The following is a 26,333-nucleotide window of genomic DNA, read 5'->3' as shown; positions in this document are numbered from 1 at the left end:
AGGAGAAAATACTTACATTCCCCTTTCATTGTCTCCCTCCTGCACCTACAGAAGTCACTTTTATACTCTGTGAGATGGACCAAGAGCTCTGACTTACTACCACTATCTTTGTACGTGCAGTGCATTTAAGAGAACATCTTGCTTTCTGGAAGCATTTGATAAATGCTTTTTTAATTTTAAAAAATGACATTAATTCTAAGTAGATCACAAACAAACTCAGCAATCTCTCATTATGAGTCTGTCCTCTTGTCCTTGGCAGTATATCATAATGCTAGTCTTATTATTATTATTATTTTTTTAAGGATTCTTAATGTTAAGGTTAAAATTTACCATAAACTTCATTGGCTGATTCCTTTGACAGAATAGTATAAAGAGTTTGAGGAATAGCCCTGATCGGTTTGGCTCAGCGGATAGAGCGTCGGCCTGCGGACTGAAGGGTCCCAGGTTCGATTCCAGTCAAGGGCATGTACCTTGGTTGCGGGCACATCCCCAGTAGGGGGTGTGCAGGAGGCAGCTGATCAATGTTTCTCTCTCACCAAAGTTTCTAACTCTCTATCCCTCTCCCTTCCTCTCTGTAAAAAATCAATTAAAAAAAATGTTAGAGGAGCTGAATTAATTCAGAACAATGAACACATCTGCTTACCTGCTAGCCTTGAATCCTTTCAATTTCTGTACAAAGAATGATTCAAGAACTTCTGCACACTGGTAAAAAGGGGAGTCACTTGGATTGTAGTAACGACAGTTATCAAAAATTTTGGTCATATCTGCCACAAATTCCGTCAGCTTTTCATAATATCGTCTTTGTATTCTTTCTTCCATGGTGGCAAGGTCTTAAAAATACAAAATGTAAAACATTTTCAAAGCTTTAAGGTTATTCCAATGTGAATACTGCTCACAGTTCTGACTCACAAGAATATATTATTTCTGCCCAAACTGACTCACCATTAAGGCTTTAAGCAGTTCTTGAAGAAAATAGGAGTGCTTTTTGTTTTTGTTTGGGGGCCTGATGTAAAAATCTTGGCTACTGATAAGAAGGCTCTTTTATTTTCAGTTAAGTACAGAGAACAGCTCTTTATTCAATTAGTTTTAAATAACATGATCAATACATATTTAACTATAATGCATTTTTCACAGGCACACAAATTAACTATAACTATCATATGTACAAAGAGAAGGGAGAAATCCAGAATTAAGAACAAAATCTCTGTAGTTTTGTAATCCTGGCATGAGTAAAAGGCCAATGATAAAAAAATTAATCTAGAATTGATTGAAAGAGATATAATTCTAAACTAAATCTCAATGATTATTTTCAAATTTGAAAAATAAAAGCAATGAGAAAATTTAATCTATCAGACATTAAAAAATATTATAAAGCTGTGATAATGAAAAGTGTGCATGTTACAGGATGACACAAACATTAATAGAAGTGAATTCAAAATAGGAACAGACCTAACTGTATTAAGCATAAGAATTTCATGTATGTTGAGGATGTCATTTCAAATAAGCAGAGGAAGGAAGACTACATATACGAAGAGAAAAATTCCACCTCACATTAAAAGCCAAAATAATTCTAGGTGGATAAAAATTTTAGGCCAAAAATTAAAACCATAAACATTACTAAAAGACAACATTGCAAATATAATTAATCACTAAATTGTGTATATAAAAATAGTTAAAATGGAAAATTTCATGTTACATTGTTTTAACACACACACACACACGCACGTCTTTGATTGTTTCCACTTATACCGGTAGGGAAATGCGCAAACAAGGACAAGTGCAAAGGTGCACCTGACAGCCTGACGAAGTTCCAAGCACGATCTGGCACATCTATTCTGCGTAGGTTATGAAAAAGTAAAATACTTCACATGTCATACCAGGGTATTATTGTTTTTGTACTTAACTTCTGGGTACTTACAGCCTGACTAGATTTTTCTTTTTTTTTTTTTTTAACTTTATTGATTGATTTTTAGACAAAAGATATACATTGATTTTTTGTACCCCTTTATTTATGCATTCACTGGTTGTTTTTTGTATGTGGCCTGACTGGGAATTGAACCTGCAACCTTGGTACATTGGGATGATGCTCTAACCAACTGATTTCAGGGAGAGGAAGGGAGAGGAATAGAGAGATAGAAACATCAACGGGAGAGAAACATCATCAATCAGATGCTCCTGCCTGTACCCTACTGGAGCCCACAACCCAGGCATGTGCCCTGACTGGGAATCGAGCCTGTGACCTCTTGGTTGATGCTCAACCACTGAGCCATGATGGCCAGGCTATATTTCTGCCACCCGCCCTTGGTATTTCTAAAGACATTTATGTACCCTTAGAATACATATAATTCTTTACTGCATAAAACCTAGTTATTGTTCTCTCTCTCTCTCTTTTTTTTATTGAAGACACTATTACAAATGTCCCTATACCCACCCCCCATTTGCACCCCTCGATCCAATATTGTTTTGTAACTTTCATTTTTCTTTCAACAGTATGTCTTGGAGATCTATATTGTCTCTATGTACATACTTACATAAGATAATGTTTATCTGGGCGGTAATAATAAAGAAAAAAGATAACAAAATAGTCTAAATCTTCAAGAAAATAATTTTGGTTAAGTAACTTGAGGTATATTCTATTTACACATGATATAAAGCTACTAAAAATCATGTTGTTGAAGATTAATGACATAGGAAGATGTGTACCAGACAGATCATTATATAATCTCAATTTTAACACACACACACCAAAATGTAGTGGAATTCAGTGAGGAAAAGATGAAAGGTGTACTTAATCTTTCCTTATTTTTTATTTCCTAAATTTTCTACAATTAACCTGTGTTAATTTTAGAGGTAGAATTATTTACCTACCAATCTATCTAAAGCAGATTATACAAATCTGAAACACATACAAGGATTCAAGGATTAACTTCTACCTTCAACTTCAGGAGAAGTGAGGTAACAATTATTTATGTTGTTTTCTTAAAAAAATACATTTAACTAAGCCCTCACTTATTTCTCCTTCATGTTTCCCTCTTTAAAAAGTTGTCACCAGCCTGGCCAGTGGTTCAGTGGTTGAGTGTCAACCTATGAACCAAGGAGGTCATTGGTTTGATTCCGGGTGGGGGGCGATTGATGTTTCTATCTATCTCTTTGCCTTCTTCTCTAAAATCAATAAAAACATATTAAAATAAAAAGTTGTCACCAAACACAAATCCTTCTAATTAAAAAAATATTTTAAAAACTAAGATATAGTTGACATATAACACTATTAGTTTTATGTGTACAGCATAATGATTTGATATACATATAAACTGCACAATGATCACCACAATCAGTTTAGTTAACATCCACCATCACACAGCTACAGATTTTTTTTCTTGTGATGACAGCTTTTAAGATGTATAAAATGCTTAGCTGCCTTTGGAATACTTTTTTCATCAGCTGGATGAAGCTACTACCCCTCTGGCAGTTTTGTAAGCTGCCAAATGAAATTTTAATTTTTATAGTATTTCTGTTGATACAGTATCTATATATATACAAAAGCCTAAGAGACCATTACGACCGAACTACCAGAACAACTGGTCAACCAGTCACTATGACACGCACGGACCACCAGGGGACAGACGCTCAATGCAGGAGCTACTCCCTGGTGGTCAGTGCGCTCCCACAGCCACCCTCCTGTGCCAACCCCCCCCCCCCCGCCCCCGTAGACCTCGATTGCCGGCCAGGCTGAGTGACCCCACCCGTGCACTAATTTGTGCACCAGGCCTCTAGTTTTTAATATAATCACTGGAGCTTTCCATCTTAATATAATCACTTGTAGCTGTAACTTATTAACCCCCCACCCCCGAAATGAGGCTATTTTCTCTTTGATCTCCACTGTGTGTCCATCAAATGGCTCTCCTTCAGGAAAAGATGAGGAAGAGGAGACAGGATGAGAGGCTCAGACAGACTCAACCCATTCATTCTTTTCCATAGCTGAATAATACTCTACTTATATGTCATCTGATTTGGCTACTCCTTTACTAAGGGCTATTTGTCTCATTTCCAGTATTTTTGTAATTAATTATAAACACTGTATGATGAACATCATACTTGTGCACATGCAAATTCTAAGAAATCAAACTGCTGGCTCCAAGGGTATGCACACTTAAACATTAATATATATTAGTAATTTATCCTACAAGTTACCACGCCAATTTATACTCTTATCAAGATTGCTCAACATATCCTCATGATATATTAATTTTATGGGTAAGAAATGAAATATCTACTGAGACTTGAAAAAAAGCTCCATATTCCACTCAAGTACTTACCCATAGGCTCTTTAATAACACCATAATAATCTGGTGCATCATTAGGATCCACTGGTTCCAGGAAGGGCCAGGCCATCTTATGGGCCTACAAGGAAAAAAAAGGGCCATTCTTATTGTCTCCACTTAAATTTCCCATTGGAATTACTGTATCAATCAATGCTTAAACTCCAAAAATCTTAAACTGGATAGATAATATTGTTTATAATTCTGCTCTAGTCACAAATTATCTCAGATGGGCATACTCTATAATAATGGTTTTCAAAGAGTGATCTGAGAACCTTGGCATGAGGGGACGGGGTTTAGGAGTAAAGAAAGTTGGCATGATGACTTGCCAACTGAATGATGCCAGCACTGTAATCACACCCATAAAACAGGGGATGGGGTGGGTTCAACGTGTGGAATGAAGTCCTGGCTGGGTAGTTCAGTTGGTTAGAGTGTTGACCCAATACGCCGTGGTTGAAGGTGCAATCCCAGGAAGGGCACATACAATTATCAACCAATGGCCCGGCTAGTGTGGCTCAGCATTTGAGTGTTGACCCATGAACCAAGAGGTTGCTGTTTTTTAAAAAAATATATTTTATTGATTTTTTTACAGAGAGGAAGGGAGAGGGATAGAGAGCCAGAAACATCGATGAGAGAGAAACATCAATCAGCTGCCTCCTGCACACCCCCTACTGGGGATGTGCCCGCAACCAAGGTACATGCCCTTGACCGGAATCGAACCTGGGACCCTTCAGTCCGCAGGCCAACGCTCTATCCACTGAGCCAAACCAGTTAGGGCAAGGTTGCTGGTTTGATTCCCAGTCAGGGCACAGGCCTGGGGTTTGTGGGCTTGATCCCCAGTGGGGGGCGTGCAGGAGGCAGCTGATCAATGATGTTTCTCTCATTGATGTTTCTCTTCTTCTCCCTCCGCTCTCTCTAAAAATCAATAAAAATATATTTAGCCCTGACTGGTTTGGCTCAGTGGATAGAGCGTTGGCCTGCAGACTGAAGTGTCCCAGGTTCGATTCCGGTCAAGGGCATGTACTTTGGTTGCGGGTACATCCCCAACGGGGGGTGTGCAGGAGGCAGCTGATCGATGTTTCTAACTCTCTAACCTTCTCCCTTCCTCTCTGAAAAAAAAAAAATCACTAAAATATATTAAAAAATATATATATATGTATATATATATTTTATATATATATATTTTTAAATTTTATATATATATATTTTTTATATATATATATATTTAAAAGAACCAACCAATGAATTATCAATAAGTGGAACAACAAATCTATGTCTCTCCCTTTCTCTTCTTTCCCTGCTCTTCTAAAACCAATAAATTTAATTTATAAGAAGGCAAAGTGTGAAATGGTCAGCACTGCTGGCTAATGTGGCTAAATGAGGTGGCAGAAATGTGATGTTAAATAACATTTGACCCCGTGCTGAGACTACTGTTCTCCTTTCAGTTCTTCCCATTCTCCCACCTGTGATTACAACAGAGAGAGTGTCAGTCTAACACTGATGTCTTGAATACATCTCTAGCATTTGCTAATCTTGTAAGCCTTCCCATCTCCTTTTGATTTTTAATAAGGGGAGGGAAGGCTTTGGCTCAAAGCCTTATATAAGCATTTGTATCTCACTAGGATTTAATCAGACTGTTTTTCAATCTATGATGGTGAGATGAAGTTTTCTTTTTCTTTTTTTTTGGATAAAGTTTTCTTTAAAAATAAAATTTAGGTTAAAAAGTGAGTCATCTTAGCCCTAGCCAGTTTTGCTCAGTGGACAGTGTTGGCCTGTGGACCGAAGGGTCCCGGGTTTGATTCCAGTTAAGGGCACGTACCTCGGTTGCAGGTTCCTCCCTGGCCCGGGCCCTGGTCAGGACTCGTGCAGAAGGCAACCAATCAATGCGTTTCTCTCACATCGATATTTCTGTCTTTCCCTCACTCTCTAAAAATCAATGGAAAAATATCCTCAGGTGAGGATTAAAAAAAATAATAATAAAGTATCTCATTTAAAAAAAAGTGAGTCATTTTATTTTATTTTTTAAAATATATTTTATTGATATTTCACAGAGAGGAAGGGAGAGAGATAGAGAGCTAGAAACATCGATGAGAGAGAAACATCGATCAGCTGCCTCCTGCACACCTCCCACCGGGGATGTGCCCGCAACCAAGGTACATGCCCTTGACCGGAATCGAACCCGGGACCTTTCAGTCCACAGGCCGACGCTCTATCCACTGAGCCAAACCGGTTTCGGCAAGTGAGTCATTTTAAATACAAGTGTTGGTAAAGAGCAGCTGAGCGCCGAAACCGGTTTGGCTCAGTGGATAGAGCGTCGGCCTGCGGACTGAAGGGTCCCGGGTTCGATTCCGGTCAAGGGCATGTACCTTGGTTGCGGGCACATCCCCAGTGGGAGGTGTGCAGGAGGCAGCTGATTGATGTTTCTCTCTCATCGATGTTTCTATCTAGCTCTCTATCCCTCTCCCTTCCTCTCTGTAAAATATCAATAAAAATATATTAAAAAAAAAAAAAAAAAAAGAGCAGCTGAGCTATTATGTGGCTATGGAAACCTCATGACATTGGCATGTGAAGGACTGAAGATTGTGGAGCACTTGACTAGACTGGCTGGGAGTCCGTGAATAGTCAGGTAGTCTAAGATTGGCAAGTTCAAGCTCTAGGAGTGTCTCTAAAGTCACGCTGGTAGATTTCATCTTCAAACGTGGCACAGAGTGGTTTCTCACCTGCAGAGAACGCAGCACCCTCTTCAAACCCTCATAATCTTTCTCTGTTAGTGGTGTGAGCACTGTCATGGCATCCTCTGTCGACTGGCACTGTGGACAGACATACTCGTCAATGAGCTCTGCCTCACTCTGCAAGATGCCAACGCAGCGCCCATGGTACCAATTCTGACACCGATCACAGCCAATATAAAATCTGCAAGATCCGAAATGGAAATGTGAGTTCAAAACAGATGGGCTCTAATTACTTATAATTTATTTTAAAAAGTAATAATGCATGCATCTGAAAATACTCTAACCCTAGGATATAAAGATTTAGTATTATAATTGTTTTAATAGTTTTGAAGATTGACATTCCTATGTGTTAATCTAGTATTTCTGATGTTAAAAACAAGCATTAAAAATTTATTAAGGACACTGTGTAATATTAGAGAACCAATACGAAGAAAAATGTAAAACATTTTAATTGTCTTTAAAGCTCAAAACAAAATAAAGCCAAAAATCTTTCGACAAATACCATATCAAATGGGAAGCTGATATTGGCCACCCAACTGGGAGTTCAAAATCCTGGAAGCTAAAAACAGAGTCTCAGAGCTGGTATCCAAATTAGTATTTTTCTAACCCACAAAAAAGCGCCTTTCAAACACTGATGAAGTCCAAACAAGGCAGGCTATTTTAATCTCATTAATTTCTGTTACATATTGAAGAATAAAGTCTACCATTAAACCATATTTTTCCCAATAAATCTCAAACATTCACTAAGAAGCAACATAAATTTTGAAGGGGAGGTAAAGAGGGAAGAAGAGAAAAAAAATGGAAAGGAATTTGTAATGTAAGTGTATAATATATGCAGAAAATATCTTGCTTTTCATTTTAAAATAAATAATCAGACAGAGCAATTTGGCTTCCTAAATTATTAAATATGATGCTCTTATCAGAACTCACTGTGACTCATCATAAGGTGTTCTGCAGATACAGTACAATTCCTCACTGCTGCCCTCTTGTGCCCGTTTACAATCATTACAGATGTACACATCCATTTTCTTAGCCTCCTTTTCTGTGATGCCAACACATTCTCCATGATACCAGTTAGTACAAAGATCACAGCCAATATAGAACCTAAAAGTATTCACAATGAAAATGACAATGTGATTGTCATTTTGAGCTGCATGGTACTTAAATCTGTCTTCCCTGCCCTGATTCACTTTCTTACAGGATAACTTTCTGCAATGTGTCAGCTAAACATCCTGAATCCGACCATTCTACCCCTGGCAAACTACAGCATCTGACTGTATCAAGTGTGAAAACATAAAGTCATTCACATCAATTTCAACAAATACACTGTTTAGTGAAATATGAGTCTTTAAAAACATACTGGAATTTGAAAAAATAAAGAACACACTGATGGTAATGTCTGCCTCTTAATGAATGTGTGTAAAACTGTAACAGGCACAAAAACCAAAGCCAAAGAATCAAAGACTTACATCTGTCAAACCTATGCCACAGAAGCCATTTCAAAATCAGGGCTATTTCTTAGATAGGTTTGAAAATGTATCTCACAATTTAAATTTGAAAACAAAGCAAAGCGCAAACACCAAATAGAAGTTACACTACAAGGAACATGCAGGTCAGCCAGGTGTAGAAGATAAATGGTCAAAAAATGATATGAAGAAGAAAACTAAGAAAGGTACATGTAGTAATTCAATTTCTACCAAATAAATGTTGGAATTTAATCTAATTGTGACAGATTATGACAGGGGCCAGTTTTTCAGTCAATACAATGTGTGAGACAATGTGGAGTGCCAGGTTAATTAACTCTAAGAAATTGCTTCAATTAAAAACCAGGGTACACGGTGCAGAGTGTAAGGACAGTTATCCAAAACAGTATTTGGCAAGGTGGGGCTGTGTGGGTGTATAACGGCTGTGTGAGGGCTAATCACATACAGGGTTATCAAGGCTTTTGAAAATAAGGTCCCTATTGACAAAATGAAAAGTGTCTCCATGACAAACACGTGTATATACAAGTGTTGACAGGCACCGGGTAGGAAACCTCATATCAAAGTCATAGGAAGAATTAGTATGGATCACAAGGAACCAGACTGGCCTTGCTGATACCATTGGTTCTAGCAAGGGATTTCTTGGTCAATTCACCTAGAGAAATAGTAGTTGTACCCAAGCTTCAAACTTTATGAAAGTTAAGGAATAATACATGGTTGTGTGGTTTATCCTATTACCACTAACTTTATTCTTTTGGAATTATGACTTCCGCAGGATTTTCACAGCCACAGGTGGGGGCCACCAAGGTGTTTTTGTGTTGCCTTCACCAGATGGTGGGCTGTATGTTCTGGAAATAAACTCAGGACTTGTATTTCAGGTTTTAGTCACTCTCACTAGATTTCCAAACCAAGCTAGTTTGATATGAAAGATTACAAAATACTCCTTAAAAAAACACTAACTCATCCAAACTCAAACAGGAAGTGAATGAACCTGGTATACTGAAATGTTAATGACAAACTGAAAAATATGAAATATACACAAAATAATGAGGCAATCTCAATACAATGAGCACATGTACACGTGTGCCTCATTTTATGCAACTTATATATTACATAAAATACATTTCTGTGATCTTAATATTTTAAGAAGGCCAAAGAAGACTGTTATTTAAAGAAATTCCATAAGCAGATCTTTTTGTAAATCATATTCTGTTTTATTCTACAAATCATTCAGTATATTTTGCTTAAAGGGAGGCACACTTGTATTAGACTAAGGGAAAAATCAGTTAATAGGGCTCCACTTTTTACATTATGTATAATTTCCAGTGAGGTAAGACAATGAAAAGTGAAGATGCCTAAACTGATCTGTGTTTAATTCAACACACAGCTAAATTTACCAACAGAAACTTTTGATCTAGCACTTGCAGATTATAATTTAAATAGCACCACCAAAGCAGCTTCAAGGTTGCAATTTAAACATCATTAAAGAGAGAATTTTATTTTAGAAATGGATTAGGCATCCACTTAAAGTAGACATTAAGCATTCCTAATTCTAAATGATCATATTTTTTAGCACAATCAAACTTTTCAGTACTATAAAATAATCTTGTGGTTAATTTTGGCTTTTAAAAGCTGGCCTACATTTAATTGTTCAAAATGGAAGCTAAATACTTAGTTAAAAGACAATGATAAAAAAATAAAAGTACATTTATAGATCAGCATCTCTAAAATCTCGTATATATTACCAAATACAAGTCACAACTGTCAAAAACAGCTTCCAGCTGCCATGCTTATTTAATTTTTGAGTGTCTTAATTGAGGAATGGGTAAAAGGAACACTTTTTTAATTTCTCTAACTTTTTCCCCAATAAGAAAGTGGGAACTTTGACAAAAATAATATTGTTATACCATTCCAATATAAAAAACAGAGAATTGCTTAAAATTAAACAAGAAAAAACCAAAGGCATTCAAACTTGAAACCTCCTGCACCATTCAGATTCACACAGTCCCTAGAATTTGATGTATAGGGGTTGTGAACAGATTCTAGAAAGGACGCTCTGAACTCTGGCAGCAATAATCACACACCTCCTCCTCCAGACAGCACTACTGACTGATTTGGAGTTAATCCAGAGAGAAGAGGAGAAAGCCAAGGAGCAACAGAAAGCTTGTTTTTGACAAAAAAAGAATATGAAGGACAAACACGAATCATGAACACAGGAAATAAACTTTTATTTGCTAGTGTCAAAGTTAAGAATATCAGATGCAAGATCAGAGATGAAACACTATTACCCTTACTTTTAACTATTTTCCTTTATGTTGCTACCAATATACTAATTTCCTTCAAAACTGGAAGATTAACGGCTAACCTTTAAGAAAATAAACTAGAGCTCAAAAGGATCTACTCACTTAGATTCATCGTAAGGCGTTTTACAGATACAATAAAGCTTTGTGTCCTTCTTAGTTTCCTTTGAGGTAGTAGAAATCATTTTCTTCTTCTTGGACTTGGAGCTCGAGTCTCTTTCCTCTTCTCGCTTCCTCTTCTGAGAAGCTGCAGACAGCGTGGCCGAGGCTGTGGCTGTGGCTGTGGCTGTGGCCTGTGGCCCCGAGTGCTGCGGGGGAGGTGGAGGCGGAGGCGGAGGCGAAGGCGAAGGCGGAGGGGCTGGAGGCGCAGGAGGTGCTGCAGGGGGAGTGGTAGCTGCTGCAGTGGCCTGCACCATTTCTTTTTCTTTCTTAATTTTCAGGTCTCTCTTGAGCTCTTCCTATTGTCAATTAAAGACAATACAAGACTATCATTTGACTTATGTAAATGCACAAACTGGCCAGAGGATGTTACATTACCCCCCTTGTCGCAATAGCTCCATAGTTCAACCTAATGTGAGGGAGTTGCAATAATTCCAAACACCCATGTTTGTACTATACCTTAAACCCAATTACAACAACTAGAAATGGAAGATGAAGTAACAACTAGAGCTGTTATCCTCAAAGGAGCTCTGACTGAACGATGCACAAGTGTCTAACAAGGACCCCCCCCCCCCCCCGCCACCCCGCTGGTCCATCATGCCCTGGTTATTTTAGTCATGGCTCAGGATGTGATTTCCAGTGTCCTCACCCACTGGCTGCTTTCTTCTGGCCACTCTTCTTCTGTGTCCTTAGAGTGAGAATGAACATGAATTGATACTCAAACTGACCAGCCCAAGTAGGATGAGAGATGGATTTGCCTTGTTTCTTATGCAGCTATGTCTAGAATTTAAGGCTGCAGGGAGAGCATTTTCTTATTACAGATTTTCCCATAAATTAAAATCCGTTTTCTTTTTTCATGTGAAATACTTTACAAGCACACCTCTGCAACCCAGTGTAACAACTTAGTCAACCCAGTGTAACAACTTAGTCTTAGAAAAACCACTGGGACTGGTATCCATGAACAAACTTGGTGTAAATAAAATATAGTTATGACTGAGCTTTTAAGCATCATAAATATTCTAACAAATAAACCTGAATGGTCTTGATTTAATAAATCTATTTTCTCCAGGTAATCTAGATAGTCTTGTAAATGAGAAGATAAGCTCTGTGGCTATTCAACAGTCCTTCTCTATTTAAAAAGAAAGTCTGAACTTTTTCCTAGGGATGAAAGTAAATCTTTCATTAAAAGTTTCATTTTAATAACATGGTTTATAAAATATAACGAGATGACTGCAGGGAAATCAAGATCGTTAAGACGGTATAGTGGGTATACACCTTGATTCCCCCCATCAAGAACATACTAATGAGCCCTGGCCAGTTTGGCTTAGTGGATAGAGCGTCGGCCTGTGGACTGAGAGGTCACGGGTTCGATTCTGGTCAAGGGGACAGGCCCAGGTTGCGGGCTCGATCCCAAGTGGGAGGCGTGCAGGAGGTAGCCTATCAATGATTCTCTCTCATTGCTGATGTTTCTCTCTCTCTCACCCCCACTCTCTCTTCCTCTCTGAAACCAATAAAATATATTAAAAAAAAAAAAAGAAAGAACACACCAATGCTTGTAAAGTATAAAAAAGAGAAAACTGAAAAGACATAGCTATGCTTGAATACAATATAAATGTCTCTATGGAACGGAAACACAAAACTATGAACAGGGCTAGAACTGCAGGCCTATTGGGCTCCAGATTTGGAAGTAGGAAGTGGTAACCCGCAACAGTAACAGGAAGAAGGGGACTCAAGCTTCCTGTGAGGTGGGTAACGAGCAGGCTCCCTGTTTGATATTAAGTGTTGGCTCAGCTACAATGGACTTTAAGAGAGGAAACAAAACCAAACCCTTATCACTTAAAATACCAAATGCAAAACCAAATGAAAACAAAGACTACCAACAAAATCAATAACCAAATCTGCATTCACTCCATATGAAATTAATTTTATAGGACAGTGACAAAAAGTTTATAATACATGTGTTTGAGAATTTCAGAGGCAAATGAAGATATAAAGTTCTATTAAAAAATGAGTAAATTACTTTATCAAAAAGACAAGCAGAGGGGGATGAAGGAGGGATGAAAAGGTGGAACACAGGACATTTTTAAGGCACAGAAACTATTCTGTACGATGTTGTAATGACATGCTTCTGTATTTTGTAAGATGTTGTCCTTCAAAGCAAATTATCTTAGCAATAAGTTCTAGTTAAAATAATGCTGATTATTTTCTTAACGTATAATTTTTCTTCATTAGATAATACACTGTCAAAAAGAACACCATTAACTGTATAAAAGAATATTTACAACAGTAGTAACATCTTTAAATGGCTGCATAGTATAGTGAATGCAGAAAAATGTTGAGTATTATGTTGTCTCCAGTGTGACTGTTTTATATATAATGCGTTTATATGAATACAAATATTATAAACAAGGTATATTCTAAAATTACTTTAAAATGGTAATCTTTGGCCCTAGCCGGTTTGGCTCAGTGGATAGAGCATCAGCCTGCGGACGGAAGGGTTCCAGGTTCAATTCCCATCAAGGGCACATGCCTGGTTTGTCTGCTCGATCCCCAGTTGGGGGTGTGCAGGAGGTAGCTGGTCAATGATTCTCTCTCATCATTGATGTTTCTTTCTTGTCCCCCCTCCCTTCCTCTCTGAAATCAATAAAAATATATTTAAAATTCATTAAAATAAATAAACAAACAATAAAAATGGTAATCTTTGCCTAGCCCAGTGGTCGACAAACTGCGGCTCGCGAGCGGCGGTTTGCTGCTCTCTTGACCAATGAGTTTGCCGACCACTGGCCTAGCAGGTGTGGCTCAGTGGTCCTATGAACCAGGAAATCACAGTTTGATTCCGGTCAAGGCACTGCCAGGGTTGTGAGCTTGATCCCCAGTAGGAGGCGTGCAGGAGGCAGCTGATCAATGATTCTCATCATTAATGTTTCTCTGCCCCTCTCCCTCTCCCCTCCTTTCTCTGAAATCAATAAAAACACATTTAAAAAATAAATAAAATGGTAATCTTTGGGCAGTATAAACTTACATATAATTTTTACTTGTTGGATAAAGGTAATTGCTTTGAAAGACATTTAAATGTATGTTTGTATGTTTGTTCGTTCATTCATTCATTCATTTATAAAGAATATAGATTACAAATATTTCCCTACCTTCTGCAGAATAGGGAGCAGGAGCAGTATGTGAAACACCCAAATGTTAAATAAATATTTGCTGAATGAATTGAATGGATACATCACTCTATAACTACTACTCTGCAACCTACATTTTCATTCAAATATTTATGAGGATTTCCCCAAAGAATTAAAAACAAAAAAGCACTAATCCTACCCTGACCATTGTGAGGACACTCCAAAACACATTTAATCCAGTGGTTCTCAACTGAGGGTGGTAATGGTACCTCTGGAGGTGTTTGAGTATGGAGAGGGGACAAGGTCACTCTTTTGTGGGTTACAATGAAAGGAAAGCTACTAGCATTTGGAACCCAGTGCTAAACTTCCTACAGAGTGTTAAAAACTGGCCTGCTGAAAGGGCCCAAAGTGCTCCTGCTGAGAAACACTGATAACCAATCTCTTTGTGGACTTAGGGCTGATTCCAGATTATTATTATGGTTGATATTCATTATGTCCTTGCTCGTGTATCTTGCCTAGTTGTTTCTCAGATGGTTCTAGAAGTAAAATTATGGATCGAAGAGTATTCACATTTTAGTCATTTTATACATACCAATGAAATGTTCTATAGAAATACATGGTATAAATAGTATTTTCGTTATTAGGTTGAATATCATTTTGTTTATTGATATTTGACAGATTTGAAATCTGCTTATTTTTGTGTCTTAAAAATCTTCTATTAGAGTTTTTTTTTTTTAAATTTCAGCTCTATTGAGGTGTAACTTACAAGATCATAAAATATTTGAAGTGTACATTGTAGTATTTTGATTTACATGTATATTGTTAGTTAATTAGTGTTATCTTTTTCTTATTGACTTGAGAGCTCTTTAAATTTTAGGAATACTAATTCTGACATAAATGTCACAATTTTTCCCCTGTTATCTGTTTTCCAATGCTGTTTATGGTATTTCCCCGCCCAAATAAAATTTTTCTATGTCATCAAATCTATTTTGCTCCTTTGTGGTATTTGAAATCTGAAATGCTTAGGAGTGATTTTTCCTATGCTGAGATTACAAAAAATGACAATCATATTTTATTCAATTATTTTTGTGATTTCCATTTTTACACTAAAAATTAGATCTATAAAATATATCTTAATTTAAAGTGGGAGGTGGTATATTATATATTCTGTTGCTTCTGTGAGTTGGCTCTTCTGCTTATTACATCTCAACAATGGTTGTAATCATGATATTTATTGAATACCTTACTGAATTCTCTCATAAATTTTAATTCTTTTTCTTTTTTGGGGTTTTGAGCTAATAATCATATCAGACACAATAACAACTTTATCTTCTTTTTTCTTTTCTTGGCTTAACATATTAGCTAGAATTTCCAGAGATGCTAAAATAATAATGCTGATTTTTGGCACTGTCATCTGGTTTCTGACATTAGTGGGAAGAGCTCTAATGTCTTAGAGTTATGTTGATTTTTTGGCTGACCAATATTTTAATATTTCTCACCTTAAAATATAAAGGCACTTTTGATGCTTTATATAGCCTACTTTTCTTTTAAAAAGCTGCTTAGTTATGTATGAATAGATGTTTTCTTTCATTTTTCAATAAATTCCCCAAGTAAGCAGAGAATTTGCAATGCCTGGTAGATCAGTTTACAAATCAAGGAAGAAATATAGTCTTATTTAATGGGAACACTTTATTTTTCATTCTTTCAACATTATTTCACAGTTTTTCTGTCTACCTCTCTCGTGAAACTTGGCTCCTGATAACTTCTGGCAAGACGGTGTCACAGAGAATAAAAACTATTCCCAAGAGACTTCTCAAATGTTTTAGTCAACAGACTAACCTCTTAAAGTGCCTGGTTTAGAGATTACAATATACATTTAGATATAAAAATCTCTAAGACATGCCCCACAGCTTTTTATTGAATATACAAAACTATAAATTCTAGAAAACTAGATAAAATTTTAAGCTTAACCAAAATTTCAAGAGAGGGAAGAATAAAAGCAATGTTAAAATCTGGACAGAGAAGGAAAGGAAATACCTTCTTACCTGCACTTCAATTTGTAGGTCTTTGTCCAAGAGAGCTCTCTTTTTCAGTATTTCTGCTTTGAGCTGCTCTTTGTGTTTGAAGAGCAGTGCAGAGAGCTTGGTAGCATTCTGCTTGCTACGTTTCTGTTCCACACTCTCTTCACGCTTTCGTTTTTTCGCTGCTTGTTTTTCTTCTTTATCTATCTTATCCAAAATATACTTCATCACCTGGTTACAGACAATCATTCTAGAGAGAAATACACAACCTATGTAATGCTGGGCATTTCATTCTGAAAGGCTTAAGACAAGATTTTTGATGTCTCTACAGGTGATACACAAATGTTGAGTAATTGGAAAGCTTCAAAGAGTGATTCAAATAGGCAATGAGAACCTATTAGTGCCAGGGGTTCTCAATGAATTAACTTCATTCAAGATTAAAAACTAGAAACTCAGCCCTAGCCATTTTGGCTCAGTGGATAGAGCATTGGCCTGAGGATTGAAAGGTTGCTGGTTCAATTCCAGTGAAGGGCTCATGCCTTGGTTGCAGCCTCCATCCCTGGCCCTGGTGGGGGCGAGTGTGGGAGGCAACCAATCGATGTGTCTCTCTCACATTGATGCTTCTTTCTCTGTCTCTGCCCTCCCTTCCACTCTCTCTAAAAAGCAAGGGAAAAAATATTCTCGGATGAGGATTAACAAAAACACACACAAAACAAACAAACAAAAAAACTATAAATTCAGAACCTGTGTGTCCAGATACAAAAGAGAAGAGACTGACATACAACGAAACCCTGTTACCATCTCTTCCTACCTTTGATTCTCCTCTCTTTCAGCTGGAGTCATGGTCTTTTTCTGTTTTAAATGTTCTATTACAGCATTATGCTTCATCACCACCTTCAGGACAGAAAAAAAAAAAAAATCCAAAAGTGCATATTTTATAATGACTATAAGTCGGTACATAGGTAATAGTAGAAATCTGAGCGCAACTATGTGTTTCCCAAAGAACTAAGAATTTTCTATCATAATACTACAAATAAAATCAGAGCTATATGGTCTGGATGCTTACCATGTACCAGGCCCTGTGCTAAGGTAAGCACTTGACATTGTCTCATTTATTCCTCATAACATGGAAATGTAGAATAATTTTACAAAGAGGTCTTGAGACAAAGTAAGGAATATGGCTGTAATTCTAGCCCAGCAATCATTTTCCAAAGGCCATGTTTTTAACATTATGCTCTTTCCAGGCATTAATTTTAAAGATTCCTCCCACGTCCATCCCACAGATGGGCTAAAGAGATTAGGGTAAAGGCAGGTATTGTGATACATAATTCTCAATTTATAAACTATACAGTATTAAGAGCTGGGTGATAATGCATTTAAACATTACATATGATGTCTATTTTATAATTCTATTACCATAGATCTTTAAAATCTGTTGTTTAAAAAGTGCTTCTCTTTTAATGATATCATATTATAATCATCAAAGTTGCTAAGAGACTAGACAGTAATTATTCCAACCACTAAAATGAAGCAATTACGTGACATGATAGAGGTGCTTATGTTACAACAGTAGTATTACAATACATAAATGTTATCAAATCAACAGGTTATAGACCTTAAACTTACACAACGCTATACGCCAAATATATTTCAATGAAAAAATAAAAGTGCTTCTACATACATGACCTCAGTTAATCATTACAATGATCTTGGGTGGCTGGAAAGAGGGAATTTTAGTAAGGATATAGCTCAGAGGAGGTAAGTGAGTTTCAGGGGCTGTGAATGGGAGACCCAGGAACAGAATGCAAGTCTCATGACATGGGAACACTTGAAATCCACACTAGTACCAGGCAGTGCGTGCTGTAGATATAAAGAAAAATTTTTCCAGTAATGCTACAAGATGTTATAATGTGACTTCATTTTAAGTAGAATAATTCTTACTCATCTAAGTTGCCTTACACTTCACTAAGATGCTACTGCATAATGCCACTTTATATGTAAGCTATGGAATCATAGTAATTAAAATTTACAAAGGTGTGGCTAGAAATGCAAATGAGTGAAATTGGTCTATAATTTGCTTGGTCTACAAACTAAGGGATGACAACCGTAAACAACTTCAAACAATTGCTATAACACCTGAAGTGGCTTTAAAATTTCAGTTACACCTTCCGGTTCTGTATTAATGACACTTCAACTCCTAACTCCATTCTTCCCCCTTTAGTTCTCCCAAATGTTGGTAGTTTTTCTAATAAGCACTGACTACTGCCAACAAAAAAGTTCCAAACCATAGTAGTAATTCAAGATTTTGGTCATACCAATATTGCTTCTAAATTCAAACATCAGTGAATTTGTCTCATTTTAGGAAACCTAACACAACCAAACACTAAGCCTAATGCACAGCACAATAATTCAAACTACTGAACATGCTGCTTTTACTTAATAACTTTACCTGTTTCTGAATGATTTCACTTTGATTAGATGCTTGGAGGGTGTGTTCCCGCTTAATCTCTATCTGTTGCTGTTTCTTCTTTTGCTGCTGATCCCTGAGTTGCTGAACCCTTTGCAACTGCTCTTGCACACTGGCTGCCTGCACTGTAACCACATTCTGAATCTGGTGAGTCTGCACAGGACTGCTTTGCTGAATTTGAATAGGTAATTGGAGTTTGATTTGCTGGGGCACAACACCTTGCTGAGCCTGTATCTGAGCCACAACCTGCGACTGGATCTGAGAGAGAACCTGGACTTGTTGTTGCAGCTGAGGCACAGCAATGACTTGGGGCTGTGGCTGCTGTATTTGTAGCTGAGGACAGGATGGGGATGAAACAGTAACTTGACTTAACGTTTGTCCCGATGAAAGAGTTTGAGGTGAAGACTGTACCTGGGGTTGTGATTGTGGCTGGCCCTGGGAAGGTATCTGAAGAGATGTATGTGGCTGAATTGGAATCGGTTGTGAAGTTGTAGTCTGAATCTGGGATTGCTGTCCAGGAGACACCTGGGATGGAGGTGATGGACGTATTCGAGTCTGTGGTGGACTTTGGACGCGAGCAGGCGGCTGTCCTTGGACATTACTTTGAGGCTGACACTGTACTGCAACTTGGGGTTTGGATGACTGAGTTTGGGTGGGTTGTGCTTCCAAAGAGACATGGGATGCAACAGTTGCTTGGGTCTGAACTTCAGGCTGAGTCTGAACTTCAGGCTGAGCTGGGGACTGGGGCTGAGTTTGGGGCTGAGGCTGAGCTGAAGGCTGAGCAGTCTGTGGCTGGGAATCTGGAGGACTCACACTTGATGACTGAGCTGGTGGCAGGGATTTGGCTTGTTGCACCTGTGTTGAGGGTGACAATTTACTCTGTCTTTGTTCACCTGTACCTGTGAAAAAGAAAGACCAAATAATTATATTACTCTAGAAGAGTGGTCGCCAACCTTTTGGACTTCACGGACCACCAGTTGGCGACAGATGCTCTAGAATATAAGACTAAGGTTAAAGAAGAATTTGAAGGATTTTCTAAAGGTGAAAATTCTGAATTTCAGTATAGAAGAAGAATGCCTTAGAAAGGCTCCATTGAGACACACTTGGGTTAGAGCTCTTTTAAATTGAGGAGCATGGGCCCTATCTGATAGCCACCCCCTACACACTTTGCTGACTCCCCAGAAAGCTCACTTCCAAAGTGAGGTGCAGTCTCTGGAAATCAGCCAGGTCTTCTGGCCCAGGCGAATGCTAACCACTATTTTTCCTAAGCGTGGTGGCAGTGAATGATGGCTACATGCAGAAGGAAAACAAAGTGGCTTTGGACCTGCAGCTCTCACTTGTAGGTTTTGAGCTGGATATATCCACCTGCCCCGAGATTAACTCCATTATTTAATCAGTGCCCGTAAGGCTTGGAAAGGAATGTGGGCATAGTTAGCATGATATCCAGACCCTCACCTCCCTTTCTATATATTTTGAGGGGTGAAGGTGACAGAGTCTGTAATAAAAGATCTTGTGAGACTGACCAATCAACTGGTAAGCTTACTGGCTTGTGGTTTATTCTCCCAAAGATAAGCACTGGTCACTTGCCCACATTGTTAGCCCAGCAACTTGTGGTAATAACACACAGTACGTCTGATAACCCCCAAGTTCTACCTGCTGCTGTGGTGGAAACAGTGGTGGTAGTGCTGGTGCTGGCTGCTGTGGCTGTTGTTGCCAATGGGGTAAAGAGGAACCGCTGAACAGTACCATTTGGCATTGCAGCTTGCATCAGCTGCTGTCCTGGACCTGGAAGTATAGTCACCCCTTGAGGTATCAACTGCAACTGCCCAGTAGTTTGACCTTGTCCTTGAATTACTACTGTCAAACCTTGATTGCCACCCTATGGAAAAAACACACATGTAAATAGTATTTAAAGCATCAATCTGTAAGTATACCTTCTTTTTTTTTTTTTTTTAAGGTATGACATACTTTTTTTTTTAAAATATATTTTATTGATTTTTTACAGAGAGGAAGGGAGTTAGAAACATCAATGAGAGAGAAACATCGATCAGCTGCCTCCTGCACACTCCCTACTGGGTATGTGCCCACAACCAAGGTACATGCCCTTGACCAGAATCGAACCTGGGGCCCTTGAATCCACAGGCCGATGCTCTATCCACTGAACCAAATCGGTTAGGGCTGTAAGTATACCTTTTTAATGTTAAAAAGATCTTATACTATAATGAAAATACGTAGTATTTGAATGTCTACCGAATGGCACCAGAAGGAATTCAGATAAGCTAAAATAAAAATATTTATTTAAAAAGACTGAAGCTGCCTGGACAGAGAGACTCACTTGGTTAAGCAGCGTCCTGTGCAACGAAAGGTTGCCGATTCAAATCCCAGTCAGGCAACATGCCTGGGTTGTGGGTTCGATCCCTGGTTGGGGGCACGTATGGAAGGCAACCAATCGATATTTCTCTCATGTCAATGTTTCTCTCTCTCTCTCCCTCCCTCCCTATATAAGCAGGTCTCGGCTGAAGATTAACCAAACAAAACCACTGATGCCGCTTATTAGAAAAACAATGAATTAACAATCTGAGTTCCAAATGGATAGCCAAAAGATTCTGGTCAAGGGCATGTACCTCAGTGGCAGGCTTGATCCCCGGCCCCAGTCGGGGTGCATGCCAGAAGCAACCAATCAATGTGTCTCTCTCACATCAATGTTTCTCGCTCTGCTTCTCTCTCCCCCTCCCTTCCTCCTACTACTCTCTCTAAAAATCAATGGAAAAAATATCCTTGGGTGAGGATTAACCACAACAACAAAAATGGCAAGCTACCATTTCTTAAAATAAGTATATTTTTTAGTTACTGAAAACAAGTACATTCTTTTAAACTTACAGGGATAAATATGATCATCTCTAAAGTTAAAATGAAGTCGCGTTACTTACGTGGCCCTGTGTTAACTGAGTGAGTTGAGCCATGGTAAGCTTCACCTGTCCTTGTTGGGGGCGAGGGGATGGTGAGGTTGAAGACTGCAGATTTGCAGTGGATGTTCCTGAAGTTAACCCTTTCTGCCCAGGTGTTGAGGAAACTGCATTAGGGGCAGAGATTGCAGTAGAAACAGGCTGCCCTCTGATGATCTGAGTCACCACTTGTTGAGGAGTACCTAGGCAAATAGCAAAACATCATAAATACTTATATGTCCTTACCAGCACTTTTAATTGAAATAGTTCAACACTTCAGATGAATATATTCTTCTCAGTTTCTAAAAAAGACTTATAGGATGCTGACAGCTCAAGCATGCATTCAGACATATATCCAAGCCCAAAAGGATACACCTTGTCAGTGAGCGTGTTTTCAATCACATCACTGACAACCATTCTTCAGTTTCTGCTATCTCTAGTATAGTGAATATTCTTCCTGCATGTCCAAAGCCAAAATGATAATAGGGAGGACAGAGAAAATCACGTAAGATATGCCATTTATAAGACTGCCTTTCCTTAGGAATATAACATTAAAAATCATTTAATATAAAATTCATATGAATTTTAAACAAAAACATATAGAATCTAGAATATTCTGGGTCAATTTTTAAAAATATATATTTTATTGATTTTAGAGAGGGAGAGAGATAGAAACATCAATGATGAGAATCATTGATCGGCTGCCTCCTGCACGCCCCCTCTACTGGAGACCGAGCATGCAACCCAGGCATGTGCCCTTGGCTGGAATCAAAACTGGGACCCTTCAGTCCACAGGCCGACACTCTGTCCATTGAGCCAAACCAGCTAGTTCTCTGGGTCAATTCTTAAGCTTTTCTTACAGCTATGTGCCAGGTAAGAAAAGTAGGAGGGGAAGGATCACTATATCCTTCCTAACCCATACTTTGTTTTATTGGGCTTGGCTTTAATGCGCTTTACAGATGTTACCTTTTTAAAAAAAAAACACACAAAACAACAAGCCCTAACCGGTATGGCTCAGTGGATAGAGCGTTGGCTTGTGGACTGAAGGGTCCCAGGTTCGATTCTTGTCAGGGGCATGTACCTGGGTTGTGGGCACATCCCCAGTAGGAGGTGTGCAGGAGGCAGCTGATCGATGTTTCTCTCTCATCGATGTTTCTAGCTCTCTATCCCTCTCCCTTCCTCTCTGTAAAAAAGCAATAAAATATATTAAAAAACAAAACAAAACAAAACAAAAAAACAGAAGGCAAGACCCTCCACCACCAAAAAGATTATAACTTGCTTTATTGCAATATTTGTTTTATTGCGATGTCTTGGAACCAAACCCATAGTATCTCTGAGGAATGCTTGTACTCAAAGTACTCAAAAAATGCTACCATAGTTCTTGTTCAGTAAAAATCTAAGGATGAATAAAGTTTAATTGGAATGGCTCTACAATCTTCTAAAAACTTCCATTTCTTATTTTATTTAACTTGCTAAAACTGGAAGAAAAGGCAGGTGGGATTTTTCCACCCAGTGGAATAGTTGCTAAAAGTAATTATTTGGGAGCTAATTTTACATTTTTTGAATAATATCACATTTTTCAAGTTTTATATTCACTTCCCTTCTTCCTTCTGTAAATGCATTATTTCTGTGTATTTTTCTTTTAATGGCTGGTATTCAATATAATGTATAAAAATGGACCTATTTTGACATTTTAGAATATATATATACACACACACTCTTAAAATAAATCCATGGTGAAATTCTTGCTTATCAATTTTTATGTGCTTCTAATTATTGCCTTAGAATAAATTCCCCCCCAAAGTTACTAGGTTCATAGTAAGAACATAGTAATAAGATACATTTTAGAAAGGTTATATCATTCATACTCTCACCACAACTGAGTGCCCATTTCATTGAACAATGAAACTCTAGGATACCTGTATATAATTATCTTTTTAACTTTAAACATTTTCTGTTTTCCAATTCCATAAGTACTTTTTATTTTACTTCCTCCATTATGTTTTCATTTAAGATTTGTTTTAAATATTTTTCTATGATTTAAGAATTTTTTTGGGGGGTCTGTTTTGTTCACCAATATAGTTCAATTACCTAGAGTAGGTGCTCAAGCATTTGTTAAAGAATGAATTTGCCTCTGAATTCAGCTTTGGCAGCATAGCTTAGTTGATACTTGATAATCTGTTTGAAATTACACATTTGATTTTTCTTTAACTTAAAAGTTATTTACGAGAACACATATTTTTAAATTTACAAGCAAGTAAAGGTTATTATAATACTTAAATACTAATTTTGAGTTTTATTACAAAGAATGTGGCCTATAAATATTCTTTTTAGAATTCATCAAGGTTTGACCCACGACACATTATATGAGCATTTTTGTATAAATTGTCCATAAATATTTAAAACCAATGTGTATTCCTGAAAGTACAAAAGTTGGTACACAATCTGTTTCTGATCTTCTATGCTTCTGTTAATCCCTCCCTGATTTAAAAAAAATTTTAAAAAACATTTCAGTGATAATCTTATTTAGTTCATAAAGATCCAAGATTAGATCTTCATTGCAACCTTTATATTTAAGCCAATAAGAAATGACCCTATATAGTCTTTTAAAAAACAGCAAATTCTACTCTGTCCAATATTAGTGAGACTATCCTTGTCCTCCTCACTGGTCCTCTTTTTATTTCTTTGTCCATCTTCAAAATTTTATGTGTAACTTAATTTTACTTATGTTTCTCAAAAACGTACAGTTGGATTTTTTTTCATTCAGTCTTTATTTTTTAAAATATATTTTTATTGATTTCACAGAGGAAGGGAGAGGAAGAGAGAGAGATAAACATCAATGATGAAAGAGAATCATTGATTGGCTGCCTCTTGCATGTCCCACACTGGGGATCAAGCTTGTAACCTGGGCATGTACTCTGACTGGGAATCAAACCATGACCTCCTGGTTCATAGGTCGACGCTCAACCACTGAGCCATGCCAGTCAGGCTTCGCTCAGTCTTTAAAGTCTTCAGATTTTAATATGGAAGATTCAGCCTATTCACATTAATGAAGGGCTGGCACTACCTTTATAATCTTGCTTTATGCTTTCCATTTAAATGTTTGTTAGCTATTTTATTTTTCTTTTGTTTGTTAATCCTCACCTGAGGATATTTTTCCATTGGTTTTTAGGGAGAGTGGAAGAGAGGGAAAGACAGAGAAAAACAGATGTGGGAGAGTCAGGGCCCGGGCTGGGGAGGAGCCTGCAAGCAAGGAATGTGTCCTTGAGCGGAATCCAACCTGGGACCCTTTGGTCTGCAGACCAACACTCTATCCACTGAGGCAAACTGGATAGGGCATTAGCTGTTTTTTTGATTTTATCTCCATCTTTTGACATACAGACCGTGTTTTCTTTGCTCATTCTCTGCTCCAATATTTTAATGTATATAGGATGTCCCCAGAAATGTATAGACACATTTTGAATAATTATAAAGGCAGTGTTTATTAAAATACATTTCATTTTTAAAATTGAGTTAGCAATTGCTAAAGTGTGTATACATTTTTTGGGACACCCTAATATTCTATTTATTAGAAATTTTAAACATATTTTTAATAAGCATAATTGGATCTATTTTGCAATGCCAAAAATGAAATAATATCAATAAATGCATACTATGATGCATTAGAAATTTAGTATGCTTTAAAATCTTAATTCAAATTTGTATTTTCTAGTATAAAGAGTAATACAGATTATTACAGATTTAATGGACTGGTTGTTTAGAAGTAAAATGGTAATACTGCATGGATGAGTACCTGGCTGTACCACCACAGGTGTTCGAATAATTGTCTTTCCTAGTGTTGACTGTTGGAGTGGTGTTCTAATCACTGTCATACCAGGGCGGATCTGAGGCCCTGTGATTACCTATAAATGACACAAAAGACAATAAGTTAAAATGTCCTTAAAAGACAAAAGCATGATGGACTTAGAACACAGATCTTTAAATACTGTATATTAATAAACAAATCTACAGAAGTGACAGAGGCTCTTGGATACCACATTTTAAATTATACTAAGCATCAGAATAAAGAAGGAATTTTGAGGGCAGAAAATTGAATTTAAATGAGATCATATGAAATGCCTTGTCACTGACACCAAGAACAGTCCACAGGCTAAAAGGACGGAACAGGAAGACCCAGTGAAGCTCTAATCTATAACCACCACAGTTGCTCACAGAAAAATTTTGCGTTCTATTTTCCCTGAGCTCCAATCCATATCTGTAATCCAGGGATTATAAGAGTAAAATCACAAACCAAATGTTCTTTCATAGTTTTAAAGGAGAGAGCACAGAGCATGTTATTTTCAGTTTTATAGTTAGGATCAGAACATTTTCAAGTCTGCAAAAATTCAAACCTTCTCCATGTTACTAGTGCCAAAGAAATGATGTCTCTAACACGTGTGCATATCAGCTGATTACAAACTAGTTAGTGTGCTGTAGACTGTATTTTTCATTCTATTTCCTAGCTGCTAGCAAGTTTCCTTTGGTCTGGTCCACTGCTGACCTTTATTTTATATATGGTCTAGGATTTCTTTATTAAAATCCTAGAAAGGAATTCTTATGATTCATAAACAATACTAACATACGATTAGATATATGTTAAATATAAAGTTTGTCATGTATCATTTTTACTTAGAAAGATAACCAATATTTTTTAAAATCAGTACTTTGTCACAGATTAAATAAAAGGCAAAGAAAAATTAGAAGCTAGATTAATTGTGGAAAAGTCCATTCTAAAAACCTGATGT

General features: G+C 37.4%; 1 protein-coding gene across 1 annotated transcript in view; it reads right to left on the bottom strand.

Moving 5' to 3' along the window:
• Nucleotides 1–26,333, bottom strand: part of BPTF (bromodomain PHD finger transcription factor) — a 114,754-nt gene that overhangs the window by 6,838 nt on the left and 81,583 nt on the right. The window contains 10 exon segments of the mRNA XM_080681331.1: nt 644–830; nt 4,317–4,401; nt 7,040–7,232; nt 10,938–11,290; nt 16,162–16,387; nt 16,949–17,031; nt 19,016–19,503; nt 20,258–20,483; nt 21,535–21,752; nt 25,343–25,451. Coding sequence (XP_080537457.1) covers nt 644–830; nt 4,317–4,401; nt 7,040–7,232; nt 10,938–11,290; nt 16,162–16,387; nt 16,949–17,031; nt 19,016–19,503; nt 20,258–20,483; nt 21,535–21,752; nt 25,343–25,451 — 2,168 coding nt within the window.

The sequence above is a fragment of the Plecotus auritus genome, assembly GCF_963455305.1.
Source record: "Plecotus auritus genome assembly, chromosome: 7".
Classification (NCBI taxonomy): domain Eukaryota; kingdom Metazoa; phylum Chordata; class Mammalia; order Chiroptera; family Vespertilionidae; genus Plecotus; species Plecotus auritus.
The sequence above is the reverse complement of the archived record's forward strand: the minus strand, read 5'-3'. Positions and strand labels throughout refer to the sequence as shown.